At 44.1% G+C, this 14,894-nt stretch overlaps 1 protein-coding gene across 3 annotated transcripts in view; it reads right to left on the reverse strand.

Moving 5' to 3' along the window:
- Nucleotides 1–344: 344 nt before the first annotated feature.
- Nucleotides 345–14,894, reverse strand: part of SMOC2 (SPARC related modular calcium binding 2) — a 170,348-nt gene continuing 155,798 nt past the window's right edge. For 2 of the 3 annotated variants that reach the window (XM_046670362.1, XM_046670361.1), the window contains exons 11-13: nucleotides 13,029–13,303; nucleotides 4,633–4,670; nucleotides 345–1,898 (exon numbers count right to left, since the gene is read on the reverse strand). In XM_046670362.1, the coding sequence (XP_046526318.1) occupies nucleotides 1,881–1,898; nucleotides 4,633–4,670; nucleotides 13,029–13,303 (331 nt within the window). In that variant the 3' untranslated portion in view covers nucleotides 345–1,880. The remainder of the gene's footprint in view (nucleotides 1,899–4,632; nucleotides 4,671–13,028; nucleotides 13,304–14,894) is intronic. The other variant, XM_046670363.1, reaches the window with a different exon arrangement.

A 14,894-nucleotide genomic window follows, 5' to 3' on the forward strand; every position in this document is an offset into this window, starting at 1 on the left:
AGAAGTATTCACAGTTATTAATTAGTCAGTGAATGACTGTTTCGTGTAATAAGGGAAAATACTAAGCCCTTTGTGCCAGGCCCTAAGCACTTGACGTATATTAACTCGTATAATCTTCACCCTAGATCTGCATACCACCATCATCCATGTTTTCCAGAGCAGGAATCGGAAGCACTAAAAGGTAAGCAACTTGTCCAAAGTCACAGAGGCAAAAGGGGGCAGAGTCAGGACTCAAATTCATTCTGACCCAGAACGTTATTGCCTTGCCTCTCTGATGGTAGACACCCTTAAAAGTAAGCACTTATAAAACTCTGTACTTCGCTGGAAAGAAACCACTAAGCACGGTTTTGATAGCATATTTTATTTTAATCTAAGAAAAATGATTAAATTCAAAGTTCAGAAATATAAAAGATTATCCAATAAGTTCAGCATCATAACTGTGTTTTAAACAATGGTGACACACCCTTGAGCTTGTTCCGCGGCTCCCAAGATTCGGTGTTTACTTTCGCACAGTTTAAATAAGTAAGAAGCCTCGTAAAATGTCTTCATGCCTTTTCACAGAGATCATTTTACATGACACGTGCTGGGGATTTGGGGCCATGAAGATTTCTTTTTCCAACCAAAAGTCGGAGCTGAGATAGCATCATAAGTCGCCACACACAGCTCTGGGACCGTCCTCCAAATGGCTCGGCAGAGCCAGTGGGCTCTCGCTGGTGTCTGGGTCCAGCTCTGAGAGTGCCAGCTGGTTGCACATCGAGCCGGTTCTGTGGCTCACAGCGTGGGCATTCAGTTCCTGACCTTCTCTCACAAGTACCACTCAGATGAATTTCCCATTGGCAAGTCCTGTGCCTGGAGGCATTCGGAAAAGAGTGAAGAGAAAACACGGGAGCTGGAGCCACTCTCCCTGACTGCAGACACCAACATGCGGGCCACAGCTTATCCCAGCCGTGGCTTTTTTAGGGAGACTGTTCCTAATTTGTTCAGGTAATAATTTTACCTTCCAGTGGGCCCCAGGTGGACCACAGCAGGACAGGTAACGGCCAGGTGTAAGAGGAAAAACAGAGCAGACAAGTGTGTCTAGCTGGCTTGGCCAGGCCATGATTAAATTTACTTTTCTGAACAACGAGCCCCTTGACGCTGCCTCAGGACAGCAGGTACAATTCTCTAGCATCTTCCTGCACGATTAATGTGAGCTCAAGGAAAAGTTCAAACAGAAGCTTGAAACGGGAAAGCAGGCACATCAAAGATAGTTTGAAAAATAGTCTTTTCTACCAAGGCACTAGCTGTAAGGATGGCTTTAGTGGTTGCGTAACTCAATGCGTGAGCGAGATCTCTGGAAAGCAAAACAAACTAACAGAAAATCCAAGAAACAAACAAATCCATGCACTGGTTAACTGCGTGATGCAGACAGCTGTAGATTACTAACGTCTATGGGCTCAGAAAGCTTCCCACACAAATTCAGCAACACTGCAAGTACAGTAGATTCCAAAGGAAGCAGACTTGGTGTGACAAGAGGTAACTGCATGGTCAGGGAAAAAAAGCAGAGGATTGGAACCAAAGTGCCCCGGGTTAAGGTTTCTATGTTAACACGTGTAGGATGAGGAAATGAAGCTTAAATCCATTCAAGATACATCTCCACCAAGGACAGATTTTGAAGGTCAAAAGAAGACACATACATTGTATGTGATTAATTTTCTGAAGCCAGCCCTTCCATTTTCACAGATTAAAGCAGTCTGTTTAAATATCTCGTTTCTACAAAGTGAATTTACATTTAAAGTACAAAGTGCAAATACTATGTGTTTTTGGTTTTGTTTTTTAATTGCTTTTTTGGGGAGGGAGTCTCCCACGTGTCTAGGAACCGCCTCCGATGCAGGAGCCACTTATCCTTGCTTCCTTGGCTGAAAAAAAAAGACAAGAAAAAAGAGATATTATATTGCGAAGTTGGCATCTCGCATGTCTGAAGACTAAGGCTCGCCATCTAGGAATGAAACCAGCCTATCTGGTAACAAGAAGAAGAAAAGCAATATTTTAAAAGAGATGTGAAAAGAACTAGCGTTAGGGTGATCATCTGGGGTGTGAGAATAAATCAAAAGCAATGAAAACATTCTTAACTTCTAGTACTTTCCTCCCTCCAAATAACCTAAAATATCGGGAAAAATGTATTGGTTGAGAAAACTCGCAGTCACGTCATATATTGTGAGTAGATGAAATACATTAAATGTTCTGCAGAATCTCCTATCACTTTAGATTTATTATACAAAAATAGTTCTCGTGATCTCATTTATGCTTCAAAGTTGATAAAGCCATACTTGTTATTTTTAAATTTTTCTTTTCATCCTTTCCAATGACTCTTTACCTCTCTAAGAAGAAATGCAACCTGAAAAGTTAGTTTACTAAAACACTGGAATTTTGCACCCTGCAGCCACTTAAAAATAATTTAGAGTGAACATGAAAAGCAATATGCAATCTTCTAGATTTATTTTTCCAAGTGCACCAGTTCTGACCAGTGTAAGTTGCTTCCTGCTTCTGTTTCACTATTTTAAATAATCAAATTTTAACATTTAGGGAGTTTCTGGGTTGACTTTTATTCCCCCGATAAATATATGAGCAGGTGGTGAGAAGAGAGAAAAATGTGTCTCCTGCACTGAGCTAATCAGAAGTTTGGTTTTAATAAGTTATGGAGAAAGATAAGCCATCAATCTATTTCACCGGTTACTAAAGCTAGTGAGAACTGTTGGAGGAGACGATGGGACTAACGTTGTAACTACATCAACACCAGCTTGATAGTGCGGCTCTGATCTCTTCTGAATTGCGATGGAAAGTGGAGAAGAGACCAAGGAAGATGGCTCACTTTTTTCTTTTTGAGGAAAAATAGCCTTTAGCTAACATCTGCTGCCAATCCTCCTCTTTTTTTGCTAAGGAAGACTGGCCCTGAGCTAACATCCATGCCCATCTTCCTCTACTTTATATGTGGGACACCTGCCACAGCACGGCTTGCCAAGCAGTGCCACGTCCGCACCTGGGATGTGAACCCGGGAACCCCCAGCCACCAAAGCAGAATGTGCAAACTTAACCACTGCACCACCGGGCTACTCCCAAGGCAGTTCCCTTTTTTATTAAATGTGAGTTTTGTGCATCCTATCTTCCCTTCGTTTAATATTTCTCATCTGTGGTTATTCACATAGTGAAAGATTTTGATGCTTGGTACTATTTTATTCTTCAAAGAAATATTTATGGTCTTCCATTATTGCATCACGTGCAAGCCCCAGCTGGCGTACACATTAGGACCTCCTCCAGGACCATAGTTTGCAGTGACAGCCACTGAAATCACGGCATGGACGCCAGTTTCTCCATTCAGACACCGTCAAGAGAGCCGGAGAAACTGATTTAGTTTCTTTTTCCGGGAAAAAGCTGAAGAGTGAGGCTCCTGTTTTGAACTGAGTTTATTTAAGATTGAGTGCAGTACACGTGCGCCAATCATCATCCCGTCTAATGAAAACAACCCTCTGGCGCTCAGCGAGGGTAATTGCTTTCAGACCAGCCCTGCTCTAAAGTGCAAGTGATTTGCGGTGGGATTTAAGAAGTTAAAACCATAAACATTTGCTAAACAAAGAAGACCGTATCGCACATCTTTCCTAATGAAACAGTTTTAAATTACATCCAAGGTGTGCGTTGGAGGTCTCCACTGAAAACCCACAACAAATACAGGGGCTGCCCTCAGGAAATGTCGACCTGACATCTAACAGGTGAAGCCAAAGTAAATAATAAATTGAAGAAAGGAGGGTTTGAGGACCAGCCCAGTAGTTAAAGTACCGCGTGCTCTGCTTCAGCAGCCCAGATTTGAGGGTTCGGATCCCCAGCATGGACCTACTCTGCTCATCAGCCACACTGTGGAAACATCTCACGTACAATGAGTAAAGCAAGATTGGCACAGATGTTAGCTCAGGGCGAATCTTCCTCACCAAAAAAAAAAAAAAAAAACCAGGAGGATTTTGCCCCGGCTTTGAGGGAGGGAGAGATTAACCTGCTCACGTTTATCTTCTGGAAAATAGTCTTTGGATAGGTTGTGGCCTGGGATGATGGAGAGAGTTACCACAATGGTCTCCTCTAACTACACGTGTGGAGATACAGACTCAGAAACACAGAAATCGTCTATAAACACCCAGCAGGAAACTGGGAACTTCTTTTGGAGCCGAACATTTGTCTATTGGGATCCTTAGATGAAAAGAGCATATTCACTTGGAGGCCAAGAGGGTCTCCTTTCTCTGCTATCTCCTCCACAAGAGGTAAGGAAAAAATACCAAATCCCAGAGAATTGCTTAAAACAACCATTTCCACAAAACAAGGGGACTGGGAAATTTTTCTAAAAATAATAAAATAAATAGCACACACACACACACAAAAAGCAAAGCAAAATCTTTCAGTTGAGGATTCAGCAAACCGATGGGTGATTTCTGATAGAATCTTGCAAGGCTCTTTCCGGCCTCCCAGGGGTGCAAACACGATACATTCTCTCCTGATTCACTTCTTTTCCTGGATGGTACTTTATTTTCCAAATCTACAGAACCCCGCATGTCTATTGCCTGCGATTAAACCAGCAAATTCGGAACACTAAACCAGAGACATACTCACCTGTCTATTGGAAGTGCTTTCAGGATTGCCTCTGGGGGCTAACAGGAAAAAAAAGAGAGAGAGAGAGATTATTAAAAACCAAATAGTCTTCCTTTAGTGACAGGCTCAATGTAATTTTTTCAGGAAGGGACAAATAGCATCTCAGGAAAGTGTCATCACCTTAGAAACTTGTTTACGTGAGAAAACACACAGGTATCAGGCATCGATTACGAGTAGCAGATTATAAAGTCACGATGGAAACATTCCCTAACAACACAAATGCTCTAGCCGACTTTAGAAGGCTGATTTGTTTTACCAAAATACCAGAGGGATGTCCGTTAACCGTGGGGCCCTTTCTTCCCCGTGTTTCTCAAACTCTCCCTGGGAGACAGTGGCTTCACGTCGCTGGGAGTCTTGGAATAGTGTTGGCCGGTTCTTTGAAATTCTTTATATTTAAATCATGAGAAATTAACGTGTTTGCTTCCAAATAGTTTTTCCCAAATGCTCAGGAAGAGGTGAATCTCAAGAGAGATGCGAGATGTGCTGTTGGTCCTGTGGCTTCGGCACATGGCATATGGTGGAGGGCAGGGTGGGATGCTCAGACATTGCCACCAGCATCCCTGCTTCCCTCCTCCCACGTGGTGCTTCCTCCCCACCCTCCATGGAAACTGCTCCTATAGGGTCCCCACTGCCTGCTCTTTCCTGCATCCCAGGGGCATCCCTCTGCACCTGACAGCGGTCACTCCTCCCTTGCTCACTGGCTTCTAGGATGACCTTCCATACTCCTGGTTTTCCTCTTGCCTTCCAGCAGCCTCCCCTGGGTCTTCCCAGCTAGGTCTTCCTTACCTCCTTGCCCGGTGAAAACCACCATCCTCAGCGGATTCAGGCCTCTGTCCTTCCCATCCACAACCCCTCACTGGTGGTCCCAGCTAGCCTCGCGGTTTTAAATAATATCGATTTCCTGACTACCCCCGCGGTATGTGTCTCCAGAACCTCCAGTTTGGACCTCTTTCCTCAATCTAGATTCCAAGATGCAATTGCATTATCCCCATTTGGTTTTTAGGAGGCAAGTCAGAGGACACAGAGCCAAACTGGACTCCTTATCTTCCCCTCAAAGCCACTTCCTCTCCAGTCTTCACAACGCTTGAGCTGCCCCGGGCAAAAGACCGGCGTCACCCATCACTCCTGGATTCTCCTACATCCCCCATCTGATCTGCCAGCAATCCTTTGGCTTTACCTTCAAAATCTATCCAGAGTCCAAACACTTCCCACCACTGCTCCACCCTGGCCCCCACCTTCATCCTTTCTCGCATGGACCCTGCAGTTATCTCTCACCACGCTCCTTGCTTCAGCACTTCCCATCCGTAATGTACATCAGCTCAGCAACCACGTGCGTGTCCTTTTCAGATGAGTCAGAACACTTCATTCCTGCTCAAACCTTGAGCCTCTTGTTCGGAGCGAACTCTCCTTGACAACCTCAGGGCTGCGTGCACTCTGACTTCCTCGCCTTTCCCAACCTGCTCCCTCCTCCCAGACATCCTGACATCTCGCCACTCCCGGGCATCACTGGGTACCTCCCTCAGTGTCCTACTGTCCCCTTGGCAGGCTGCTCCCCACTCAGCATCTCCTTGGCTCCCTCCTGTGCCTCCTTCGAGTCTCGACTTCCTCACCTCGAGAAGATGCCTCTCCTGCCCCACCCCTCCATCTAAAATTCCAGACCTCCTCTCCCTCACCCCTACACTTCCTTAGAACCCATCACCCAGTAAACTACGATTTTTTATTTATCTTATTTATTGCTTCCACATCAAAAGTAAGCTCTAAAAGGGCGTGAATTTTTCTGTTTTATTTACTGTCATTTGCCACTGTTTAGAACAGGGAGCACTCGATAATAGCTTTTGAACAAATCCATAGATGGAGGGCAGCATTCTTCATCCCAAATGTCTCGACTAATGGTTGATTTCTACCTACTCGCTAACACAAATTCTGAGTAAAGAGTCAAATTATTCTGTTTCCAAACTCTATCTTCTCTCGCTCTATAAAAGCAAACAGAAAGACAGCTTGAAAAGTCGAAGCGCGAATGTGTTCAGTAAATTTCAAAAATACTAAATAAAAGGTAGCTAAATCAACTGTTTTTTTCAATTGTAGGTTTTAATGGTCTAAGTGTTGAGATAATTGCTGCCATTCTCCACTCTGCTTTGCCTGAAATGACTACGTTAGAGAAAAAGTAGGCTTTTGGGTCATTGGTTCGAATTTAAAGAATATCAGAGCAATACTTTGAATCTATTCTAAACCAATTTAGCCATTCAACTATTGCCAGGTGGGTGTTTTTTTTTTGTTTCTTATATGGTAAGTGTTGATCTTCCTGTTAATTAGAGGTAGCCACAGATTAAAGGTAAGTTACTGTAAGAAAAAATTAATATTCTTAAGTGTAAGAAAAGAAAAACCTTGCTGTATAGATGCAAAGAATATGAATTTCATTAATGTCATCTGATGGAATATTCCATTCAAGCTACAGTAGGGAAAACACTATTTAAAATACGTAAGCATAAGCACAGGAAAATTATCGTGTTAATTAATTTTAATGGAGCATAATGTACATTATGGAAATAAATATGAAGCAACGCCACACCAATAAAATACTTTCCTGTGAAGTGTAAAAGAGAGAAAAGGACTGTATTTAACAATCACCTAACATAACGTTAGGTCAGGAATCGTGGGAAGGATTTACATCATGGCTATCAAGTGACACTGATTGCTTCCAGGTGACCCGCAAACAACGTTCTGACTGTGAGGCGACAGGACTGAAAGAAACATAGCTAGCATGGCAATTTGGTTGAAAAAGATGATTTGGTCAAAAATGCATGTTTCCTAATTGCTGAGTTTCTGTGTAATGGTCATTTTGGAGAATCCTGAGGGCATGATGTAATCTCTTACGAATTTTTTCCCGAATTCTTCAGAAATATTTCCTTTCTTGGCTTTATCATTTCTCAATCATTTTCAGATAATTACTTCTTTCCTGTGTTTTGGGGAATAGTGAAAATTTAGAGCCAAACAAGCTTTCCAATAAAATGTGTTAGTTGCAATCATTTAAATGCAAAATCTGTGTAATTGCTTAAAATAAGTGTGAGTAGTTTAGAAAGTATACATGTTCTGATCCCACTTTGTAGGGAAAAGTTGCAGCACGTATATGTGAAAGTGTGTATATATGTGAAAGTGTGTATATGTGAAAGTGTGTATATATGCATAGAAATATTTTTGGAAAGATGCGGATCTAAAGGTCTTATTATGTCTAAGAATAAAGGGTTATATGTTATTTATGTTCTTTGAGTTCTCATATTTTTTAGAATAAAATAATATATTGGTGAAAAGTGAGCAAAACTAAAGAAAAAAAAGAGTAATGGGGGGCAGCCTCCGTGGCCGAGTGGTTAAGTTTGCGCGCTCCGCTGCAGCGGCCCAGGGTTCGGATCCTGGGCACGGACATGGTGCCGCTCGTCAGGCCACGTTGAGGTGGCGTCCCACATCCCACAACTGGAAGGACATGCAACTAGGATATACAACTGTGTACGGGGGGGTTTGGGGAGATAAAGCAGAAAAAAAAAAAAGAGTAATGGATTGGATATTTAGAATGTCCCAACTAACCCCTCCTGAATAGGAAGGTTTTTCTGACTTCTCACTATTTCAAGCTACATGGGGTAGGAAAAAATAAGCGATAATAAAATTTTAAAAAATAGTAAGAAAAAACTTAGGAAACTTCTGCAAGGAAAATGAAAGGGTTGCAAAATCAAGTAATCATGGATCTAAATCCCCACTGCTCATTTTTGAGCAAATTGCTTCTTTTACCAAATTTTAGCTTTTTTTGTGGGGTGGGGAATCATATGTTATCTCTTGGTTGCAAATAAGACAATATAACTGAGACACATCAGGCTCTGTTTTTCACGACATTTGTGTACGGGAGATTGCCAAAAGGCCTCCAGCATAATTGTCTGAGGAATTCAACTTGTCCAAGAAAGAGCCTGTATTATTCTGTCTGAGTCCACTCAATGGGCCAGTTCTCTTGAGAGTAGATACATCAAGTATGTTTTTATTTTCTGTATTTGATGCTTTGACATCTGGGGCTTTGTTGGTCTTGGAGAGACTGTCTCTCCCAGATTTAGCCCAACCCTGGAGATAGTAAAAACTCACCCAGGAATGTGTTTTTTAAATACAAACCAACCAATGCAGAGCCCACAGTCCAACCACCTCCTCTGTGGGGCTCTCACACTCTGGACCACTGTTCACCCGCCCTAATCAGCCCAGGGCCAGGTCCCAGACAACTAGGGGCAGTCCCTCCACCCCACAGCCTGCTGAAGTTATTCAAATTAGCCAGTCCTAATCCTGATGACCCTGCCTAGCTGTTTCCTTCCCTGGAAACCACAACAGAGGCTATTGCTCATGTTTCCCCAGCTTCCTCTACCTCCTGACCAACCCTGGTGCTTCTCCGTGTGGCCCTGCCTGGGATGCTGAGACCCCTCCTCTTGAGAACTGTGCGTAATGAACAATCTTCTCAACGCCAGTTGCCTCCAGGTCTGTTGTCCTTAGTATACTTCACATTTCTATTAATGTATTGTGTTTTAAAACAATAAGACATATAATCAACTAAGCCACTTGAACCAACTCAGAGAGCCAATGCTGGTGTTTACAGAGTGGTGGGATTTTGAGATTATTTCCAGTTAACACCAAGGGTAGGTGGCCAGGAATGTGACCCTGGAGGTGCTGGCTTCATTTCAGCTCCTGGTGCCTCAAGGTGATGGAAAAACTTTTTGAAATCTATGGTGGCCCCTCCCCAGAGCAGAACAAGAATCATCAGCATTTCCAGGAAGACAACTTCCTTTTTTGTTCTTTCCACACAAGGCAACCTCAGTGGAGCTACTTATGGGATCCTTGAGAAGAAGCTCTTTCTTGTGGTTATATGGGCTCCTCCAAATGACACTGTCCTCTGGGATGTCATGCAGTTAAAGCTCAGGCCGCTGCCTCTGACCCAGTGCTGTTGAAACTTTCATGTTGAGATGCCCAAGAGGACTGAGGCACCACAGTGTCTTCAATACTTGTCACAATATCTGGAGTGTTTCTCTTCCTCCCTGTTGGCTGCCGAACCTGTACTCAGATATCACACCTGCGGACATGCTTCCTGGACCCCTCAGAGCTTGGTCCTTCTCCTCAATACACAAACAGCAATTTGCACAAACCACCATTCCTTTCCTACATTGCATTATAGTACTTTCCTTTCTTCCCTAAAAACCGTGAAACCTCAGAGACTTGGCTCCTATCTCCATCCCTTAATTCACAGTAGATACTCAACATTTTTGTTGCATGAATGAAAGATTAATATCACCCTAAAAACAAGGTAAGTCCAGAACATGACCAAGGACTCCATTCCCCACCGAATCAGAATTCCTGTAATGGACTGTGAGTGATATGTTTATGTCTGTCTTTTGCTGATCTGTACATTGTGCTGAAGCTCAGAACATCTTCACAAGCCAACGAGAGAGCACAATTCCTGATGCATTAAGTTCCCTGCAGGGATTCGCATGGATTACCTTGTACCAAAGTGCGCCAAGTCCTGATGTTCAGACAAACTCACAGAAACTCCATGACTAATGCATCTGGAGATGATGGTGTACACCATGGACCGTGCCATGGAGAACGATGGGAGAACATGCGCTTTTCTGGAGGAAACCCTAGTTGGGTCAGGTGGTGCTGTCCTTAGCAGGATAATTTCTGGACTGCAGCAGAATCCATCTTGACACTATCTGAGGGAATCCCAGCTCTATTTCAAAGGTCCCCACACTCATGGCAGCTCTGGGGCCAATTGCTCTCTACGAAAACCCACCAAGTGCTGGGCCTTGTCCCCGTGCAAAGCATCTACATTTACTTTGCTTGAATTTAAGAAATTTGCAGACAGGAATGTGCCGCTAGCGAGGGGCATCCCACTGTATGACCCTCAAGCATGAGGCTGGGGCTCCTCAGGGGCTCAGGTGCTTCTCAGGCCACCGGACAACTGGCAAGAGGAGGAGTCCTTGCAAACAACAGACCAGCCTGCGCCGTCCAGAAAGGGATGACAATTAAAAGCTTAAAATGAACAGATGCTACGCTGCATTGCGCCTGCAATTAATTTGCTCATTATAACCACAAGAACTGCATTTTTTTAGAAACTCGGAGGATGGTTTCCATAACGGAAGAAAGGCCACCCACAGCCTCTGAGCAGCTGGTGCAGCAGGGTGACACCGTGCCAATCAGGCAACAGCTGAAACAAATTAAGGGGTGGATGTCCATCTCCCTCCCCGTGGAATTGTCAGAGCCACAGGGTGGAGAGAGCCACAGCCGTCTGTCCCTCCAGCTGCCGGGGGCTGGTGGCCACCTGCTCTCCACTCGCTCCATGCTGATCCCTGAAGGCCAGAGAGTTGCTCCAAGTGCCGGGCCTTCTGCCTAAAATTGCAATGGGTCACTAGTTTCCTGGGACCCTAGGGGGACCAGAGTCAAAGAAAAGCGAGGGACAAGATGAGGACAGCTCTCCAGGACCAAGGAGTGACAGGTAGCATCAGATGGCAGCAGAAGGGAGATGCCAGAAACTGACCCTGAGCAGGCACCTTGAACAAAGGAAGATTGGAGAGGTGGGAGCCTGGGGCAGTTGCCTGGAAGGGGCATTTTTAGTTTTTCATCCTACTGCCCACCAAGACGGTTGCAGAGGCAGTCTGGTATGGATTAAGGAGCCCGAGAGAAAGCACAGTCTGGGCAGTGACAATTCCTAATGGTCTAGTCCTTGCTGCTTCAGTTGTTGTCGGGGAAGACTCAGAAGGAATCCCCAGGACCCAGCTGTAGGACATTGGAAACCCCACAGCATACTTGGGTGTCCTCGTCTATAAGTGAAAGCGATGACTGTGTCTGTCCTGCCAAACCCACCACCTGCATGGCTGTGAAAATAAGAGGAGCCATGGAACGTCAAGGCCGGATGGTTAAAGGAAGGTCCCCAGCCATTTGGGGCTGTGTAGCTGGGTCGTGTTACTATTCCACAGCATGGAGTCAGAATCGGCATGTGTCCGTGTGTGGTCTGGACTGGCCGGTTATTTTCTGTCCTCTTCCTCTCATGGAAGGGTAGCTCCTCCCTATCTTCCTACAGACACCCTGCAGCACACCCACATCACCGCATAGAATGTCTCCCACAATGTCGGATCTCGAAGTCTGGCCCCCAACAAAGAGCAGAAAGGACACACCCACATGCAGGACAAAGGTGAAGAGTTGCCCCAGCCAGTGAGGTGTCCTTATCACCCTACACAGTGAGCAAAGTGGGGCAGCCCCATATTTTGACATGGCTCTCCAGTCCAGACATTTTCAGGACAAAAGAAGTGCAGTTAGCTTCGCAGACTCTATACAAACGTCTTCAAAACAAAGCTTAATTTTTCCAGGATTAACTTCTCACAGAGAAATTAGCAAGAAATGTTTCACCATGACACAGCCTAGCCTGGCACCCAGTTCAGTTGAACAATGTTGAATGACTCTAAGACAAGTCCTGGGACACAGAAACACATAAGATAGAGTGCAGTCACCTTCCAGAAACCCACAATCAGGGCTGCCGATGGCGTTCCATGTCTCACAGTTGAGGAGGGTCATCAAGAACACAATATCCTCGTGCTCTAGACTCTACTCTCAAACTTGTCTTCTTTTTCTAATGTGTTCCCGAAGTTGATAATAGAAAAATAGAATCATAAAACAACAGGGCAATGAGATTCCTGTGCAAACCTCTCCAGCACTCGCATTGTACAATCGAGGAAGCCAAGACCCCCACCAAGTGAAGTGGCTTTTCCAGCATCCACCTGCGGCCCACAGGCGGGCTTGTCCATGCATGTTGCCTGCTGAAAACAGTTGGGATATAGCTATCAGAGGATTTTCTCTTTCTGTAACAGTTGGTTAGTTAGGCTAGGCCCACATAAAAAATGTACTCAACTGGCAAAACAGCTAAAACAGTTTCTCAACCATCGAAATCACTGGTTTGGATAACAGGAGTTATTCAATTGCCTATAAACTGGCATGAGTATTTGGTTGGAGTCCACATGCAGGGTTATCAAGATATTCCCAACGGTTCCCAGATTTGCACTTCCAACCTCGGAAGGCAGAACATGTTTGGAAATTCAGCCACCACGGTTGAACAATAGACTTGTCTTCAGACAACACTCAGCATCTCCCCTTTTACTGATTTCCTTCTCACTGGGTTACTGACCGTCTATTATTATTTCTGGGGACAGATGACCGACAATTAAATGGCGCACTGCTTTTTTCCTTCACCCTCAGACCACAAGGACCATCTACACTTCAAGAAGTCAATCAAACAGGCGTCAAGACTGACACACCGCTCAGTGTGAAAGAACAGAAAAGGCTCTTACTATGACGCTTCCTGGTGTTTGCTTTACCTTCCTCTTTTGTCACGCCCAGGCACCCCATCAGCTCCTGCACAGAGATGGATTTGTCGTTATTCACGTCACAGTACTCCACAAACTTCTTCACGCACTTTTTGGGTTTGGATTTTTTCCGAAGGAATCTCTTGAAGGGCTTGATCTCCTTTTTGCCGATATCCCCGCTGGAGTTTTTATCAAGCAGTTTGAAGTACCAGTGGACCACTCTCTCCTCCAGTGTGTGGCTGGGGTCAGGTTCTGAAAGCCTGGAAGGACATACAAGGTCATGAGGAACACCCAGCCACCCAGCTGCCTCTCTGCTGCCCTTGTCCCTCTACAAAGTGGCTCCCTCAATGCCAACGTTCTTGACGGTCCTGATGCCTAAGCCTGCATGGATTTGCCATTCAATATAGCAATTTTCTAAAATAATTTAGAAGAAGGGATTTAGGAAAAGTTTTTCAAGTTGGCTTCAAAATTGCAATTGACAAGTGAATTTGTGCATGCCAATTATGCACTTGGCATTGGCCAAGTCCTTGGGGACAAAAGCTTCCTTGTTCCAAATTCTATGCTCTGTGGGTTTCATAGGTCAGCTCAGACATCCATGCCCACCTACAAAACACTGGGATCTCGAGGTTCTCTGCTCCTTTAAATGTGATTCATTGGCATGTCATTTATGCCATAGGTCTACTGAAAGAGGCAAATAGAAATGTACCTTAGAGTGGTAACTAGACATTTGCCCTTGGATTAAAAAAAAAGTTTGATATTTTAAGATAAAAATAAATAAAACCTCTTCTAGAAAGCCTGGATGTGAGTCAGATCTTTGAAACTGTCCCAGCGGTTAAAATTTTGCCTTCTCACTAAGAGAAAGATGAAGGACAGCGTGTTCAAGTATTTGCTCATCCTCCCTTCGTTGGTTGTTGGTCTCTACATGCCCTGGTGAGGATGAGCCTATGTTCTATGAGTGTGAAGAGAATGCGTGAGATACCGGAAGTTGACAGGAATTAGGGAGCTCTGATGCTACTGAATTTTTTTCAAACTTTCAGAGGAGCTTCTCACATAGTAATCCTCGACTGCTTTCAATTTTGATTTTTCAGATAAAAGCAATCTTTCCAAGAATATAAGATGTCAATTTAAAATTGAGTTTTTTGCTTTATCAAGTTTAATTTACTACCTGATAGTAATTTTCCATTGGCATTGTCATTTTTTGTTTCCTTTTTTGTCTTTGCTAATCTTATTCTTGAGTAAAGAGACAAAGAGAGGAGAGCCCTCTAGCTAAGGAGATCATAAAGCTTTAGGGCATCTAGAAGAGATGAGGTGCTCAAGGGTTCGGGGGCAGCAGAGGAGGAAAGTCAATGTTCTAAGGAAATAAAGACAGTTTCTCCATGAGAGAAAGCCCTTTAAAATAAAGAGATAAATTATTGCTAATTCTCAGGGGGATCCAATGCCTGAAATGTCATCTCCATTAAACACTGGGAGCTACCCTCATGATGCTGGCACTTAGCTGCAAAGACAGAGAAGAGCTTCAGGAATGTACAGAAATCTCTGAGGAAGCCGTGAAATCTCAAAGCCTCAGACCCAGAAGCGTGGTGTGCCCACCACACACTCAGAGAATGTTTCCAGGGTTTCAGATATCGTATTCTCAACAGCGTCAGTTTCATTAATGCCACTGAATTGACCCTTGAAAGTAGATGGTAAATGTTATGCTGTGCGTATTTTACAAGAAGTAAATTGTATGTTGAAAATTTGAAATCGAATATTTTAATTCAAAGTATTTAAAATCCAGTCAATAGATCTAAAAGCAATTCCAAAGCATAAAGCCATCTGAACTAGGGCTTCCCTTTGTGTTCCCCTCCTCCC

The sequence above is a fragment of the Equus quagga genome, chromosome 8 (genome assembly GCF_021613505.1).
Source record: "Equus quagga isolate Etosha38 chromosome 8, UCLA_HA_Equagga_1.0, whole genome shotgun sequence".
Lineage (NCBI taxonomy): Eukaryota > Metazoa > Chordata > Mammalia > Perissodactyla > Equidae > Equus > Equus quagga.